Source organism: Gavialis gangeticus, unplaced genomic scaffold, assembly GCF_001723915.1.
Source record: "Gavialis gangeticus isolate Ggan-Ray unplaced genomic scaffold, GavGan_comp1, whole genome shotgun sequence".
NCBI lineage: Eukaryota > Metazoa > Chordata > Crocodylia > Gavialidae > Gavialis > Gavialis gangeticus.
Window position 1 is genome coordinate 219,069,185 of NW_017729032.1, and position 4,545 is coordinate 219,073,729.

Here is a 4,545-nt window from a genome sequence, read left to right on the forward strand (position 1 = left end):
TGTTTAAACCATGCTTAACTAAAGCCAGTCTATGGATGATTTCTTGTTCTGCAGGTTCTTGTTCAAAGTTTTTAAAAGATTGCTGTCTAAGAACAGCCATCCTCAGGTCAGTGATGGAGTGTCCAGGGAGGTTAAAGTGTCCTGCCACGGGTCTGCATGTTTTTCTGCAGCTGATGTCAAAGCAGTGTTCATTTACTCTGTGACATAGGGCTCTCTGTGTCTTTCCACGGTAGAGAGCAAAGGGGCATTATAAGCAGGTGTTGGCATATATGACATTGGTGAAATGCCAACCTAAATGGAGTAGCTGTCATTTCCTAACTGTATTATTTTTACTCTATTATACTGGTGTGTTTGGTGCATATTTTCGGGTGTGGGGAATCCCATCTTTTCCCCTCAAGTGATTATTTGAGAATGTAAATACTGGAACAAAGCAGAAGAACCTCTAGGTTTCCCTGTGCTTTAAAATCTCCAAAATACTGCATTGCTGAGTGCTTCTCCCACTCTGGTATTCCTCTGATCTGCATTCCCAGCTTTTTAAAGCATGTAGCCCAAACCTCCCCACAGGAATATATCAGCATAGCTCTGTTGAGTTCAACAGAGGTATGCTGATTTCCTTCAGTTGATCTGAAAAACAAATCTGACATTTCTGAAGCCCTGTTACATTTTTGCATAGCTTCTCCCTGCCTCCCCCAGTGCCTTTCTTTTCTGAGGTGAATGTTTTGTGTTTTTTGGGGTTTTTTGCTTCATCGAGGAGCATGTGGACCCAGCAGGCATTTAATAGGCTGTGAAGCACCACAACCACGAGATCTGCTTACGTTGTTATAACATCTTTCATTTGCATTTCTTTTGGAAAGCCTTCATTCTCATAAAATTAATGCCAGGAGAGGCTAAATACTGAAAAGGTTGCATTCAATACATTTTCTTTGTGGCAACATAGAGCCTTATTCATTAAATAGGCTGTGTCATCATGTAATGGCTAGGTTTTCATGTAACTTTGTGGGAAAGAGAAGAAAATGAGCCATTTCAAAGTAAATTATTGTTTTCTTGTGCTTTGTGAAACCTTTTTTGTCCCTTACATCGGGGGAACCCATGTTACTGTGAAGACAGAGAATTAGAAGAAAAAGTAGGAATGGGGAGAACTTGGGGAGTGGGAAAGAGGATCAATCATAATTGTGGAAATAATTTGTAAGTTATTGTATCCTCCAGGCTTGATCTGATGCACACACAACTCCTGGAGCATATACGCTGCTGATCACCAGTGTTACTTAGTTACTAATAACATAGACATATACATTCATACATAAGAAAATATTGTCAGTTATTTTTTAACAGAGTACCAAGGAGGTTAAGGAAGATTATTTCTGTCCTCTGGAGACCATGTGATAAGCGGAAACATATGATCACCATTTAATGTATATTGTATCTATCCTTCCCCCTGCATTGTGTCCAGAGACATCACATACCTCTTAAACTCTGAGTCCCTGCTCAGTCTGTTCCTATCATGGCTACACATGTCCATTGCATGTGGATATCACATGCATTTGCTAGAGTATCTTGTGACATCACATACGTATTTCAGATGTTTGCAGCTTGCTTCCAGTGTTTCCCTTTCTCCACTGTAAGCGAAGCAGTCCTCTTGTCCCATTTGCTAAATATCCTGCTCCACCTACAGAATAAAATTTAAATCCTTTTTGATCCCAGAGCCTGCCCCAAAGCCCTCACAAAAAAGCAGCACATGCCAGAATTGAACCCTGTGACCAGAGGTGTAACAAGCAGAGTTGGTGCCCTGGACATACCCTATGGGGGAAGGAGAGTGATCGTGTGCTTCCAAGAGTGGGTGTAGAGGTGTGGGGGGGCACAAGAGTCTTACCCTTGCCAGGTATCCAGGTTGTAGCCGTATTGGTCTAGAAGCAAAAGGATTTCTGATTCCTTACCCTTGCCAGGTACTCCTAAACAGCCCCTTGGCTGAACTGTTGCTGCCCCCATAGTGTGCTGTGCCTGCTCTGACTATTCCCTTTTAAAGCAGTAGCAAGTACCACCAGGAACTGTTTTGACATTCCCAGCGTGGAGTTACTCTTGCTGGGGCAATTCTGGCACCCCTCCTAGGTTGGTACTCCTCCCCACCACAGTTATGCTACTGCTTATACCATGAAAGTACTACTTGGAAATATCAAATAAAACAAAATAATTACAGGGCCTTTTACAATTATTATTGTACCCTCTATGAAACCAGAAAGCAAATTGTCTTACTGTAGCTCTGGTTGGCTTCCATCATGAGTACAAAGAATGTTTGTATGCAGTTCAGGCTAGACTGACATTAACTATCTGTGGGTAGTTAGTTTAATTATTTTGTGGCAGCACATCTCACCAAGAAGAGCTCTCCACCTCATCTGTACTGGTGGCAAACTCTAGTCCTTATGGCAGTGAGAAGTGATCATCCTATTACTTGAAGCGTGAGCCTGTGTAAGGACTGGTATGCAATACAATTTTTGTGGTTTTAGTAAGAAGACAAAGAAAGGAATGTAGTCCTCAATATAGGCCTTGTCTCACAGCTGGGAAATCAAGCCTTGATTCAGGAAAGTATCCTTATTCAAAGCAATGTTTCACTCAAATATGAGTTCCATATAAGTCAGCTGAGCTCAAACACATGCCTAAAATTAAGTACATTATTAAGTGCTTTCCTAAACTGAGTCTTTTTGGGCATCTTTCACCAACTTTAATGGGGTTTGGATGAAGTCCTTTGTCACTAGTTTCTAACACCGATAGAGCAGCTGGAACAGTCTTCTCTCTTGCTGCTAATGAGTGAAGAAAATAAATTGTTCCGTCAGTCCTGGTGGATGAATTAACTTCAGCAAGTTGAATTTGAATGAAGTGGTATGGTGTTAGCGGCCCCTTTAGCTAGAAGCCAAATGTATTGGGGGTGGAGATGCAGAGCAAGTTTATGGAGTCTTCTATAACATTAATATTCTGTATCATTAACTGAAGTTTTGTTTTTACAGTAAGTTTTAAGATTAAAGGGGTTAGCAGACTTACTATTATTGGGTGAGGATGCAGAAGGAGTACTTTCTTTTAAGTCTTGATCAGAATACAGGACTTTCATGGAAACATACCAGTGTCAGATGCAGTAGAGTGGTATTTCCCTCTCCCCACGAAAACAAACAATGCATCCAGTTCGTGGGAGAATTAGTGTGCGATACGCAGCCAGTGATGTGTAAATTTAAGTAGGCCTTTAACAATACAGATTGGATTTAGATTGCTTGGGGATCTTCGGAAGCTGAAAGGTATTCTAATTTGCAATTATTTTAAACAGTCCACTAATACTGTATATGCTTGCTGTTTTCCTTAACTTGTTATTAATTGTTGCAAGCCAGCAATACGTTCCACACTGTGAAAAGCACAGACAAATGTGCTTTCTGCCTCAAGGAATTTGCAGTCTACAGAATTTCATGTAATAATTAGCTAAAAATTATTGTACCAGTACAATGAGCAAGGAAGGTAATTTGTAAGCACTTGCTAAGAAATATTCTGTAGCTGTTACACGTAGACATAGGTGTCATTCTAAAAGCTGAATGCATGGTGCTGAGCTAAAGGTAGCCTTTTCACATATGAAAATTATGTTTTTATTTCTTCAGATAAAAGTAGATTTAAGGCTTTTTTGGTTCTTGAGATCAGAGGAAAAGAATTCTCTTTGGAACAGTATTTGTTCATGTCTGATAGTTTTAAGAGGATTCTTGCTGTTCCCCTTTCCTTCTCTTCAGACCTCTAGCCAGACTGAACTAGAGAACTGGATCACTGCAATTCATTCTGCATGTGCGACAGCAGTAGCACGACAACATCACAAAGAGGATACAGTCAAACTGTTGAAAACTGAAATAAAAAAGCTGGAACAGAAGATTGATATGGATGAGAAAATGAAGAAAATGGGTGAAATGCAGCTTTCCTCAGTAACTGACTCCAAAAAGAAGAAAACCATCCTGGATCAGGTATTCTTGCCAGTGTGTTTTGAAATGGTCTCATATGAAATACCTTGTATGTGCTGTGCTATTTTAGGCTTAAATATGGATTGCACCAATTCTTCTGCACAAACCTCCTTGGTTTTCCATGTGCTTTTACAAACTTTAGCTAGGTTTGCCATTGTGAATCCCCAGTTATCACTGTCTTCTGTTGCCGGCACTTCCAACTTAAAGTGGACAACTCTAGCTGAATTTGAGAAACAGAAATCCTAGAGCAGATGTCTCTCCCTCTGTCACAGTGGCACCTTATTTTAGAAAACTAACATATGGAACCTGCTTCATTAGATTGTAGTTCTGGTCCCAGAGCTGCCAAATGTGTTTGGAATTTTAACCATAGCAGGAGGGAGTTTTTGTGTCTTTAATGTGCTAAGCTAAGGAAAATTCATGCCCCCCCCCCCCAACCTTTTGAGAAGAGGTGGGGAGGGGGAGGAGATGCTGGTTTTTCTGTTCAAAGGGTTTGTTTGTTTTTTCCCTGAAGGCTTCCATTCTACAACTATAGGATAGGTCACTTCCCCCCCCCCCCCCCCCCCCC

The 4,545-nt window shown here is 40.8% G+C and overlaps 1 protein-coding gene across 7 annotated transcripts in view; it reads left to right on the forward strand.

The window, feature by feature from the left end:
* The window catches only part of TIAM1 (T-cell lymphoma invasion and metastasis 1), a 333,643-nt gene that overhangs the window by 219,842 nt on the left and 109,256 nt on the right, over window positions 1–4,545 (forward strand). For all 7 annotated transcript variants that reach the window (XR_002098932.1, XM_019524607.1, XM_019524606.1 and 4 more), the window contains one exon: window positions 3,759–3,983. Coding sequence is in view for 6 of the 7 variants with exons in the window: in XM_019524607.1 (XP_019380152.1) it covers window positions 3,759–3,983 (225 nt within the window). In the remaining variant the exon portion in view is untranslated. The remainder of the gene's footprint in view (window positions 1–3,758; window positions 3,984–4,545) is intronic.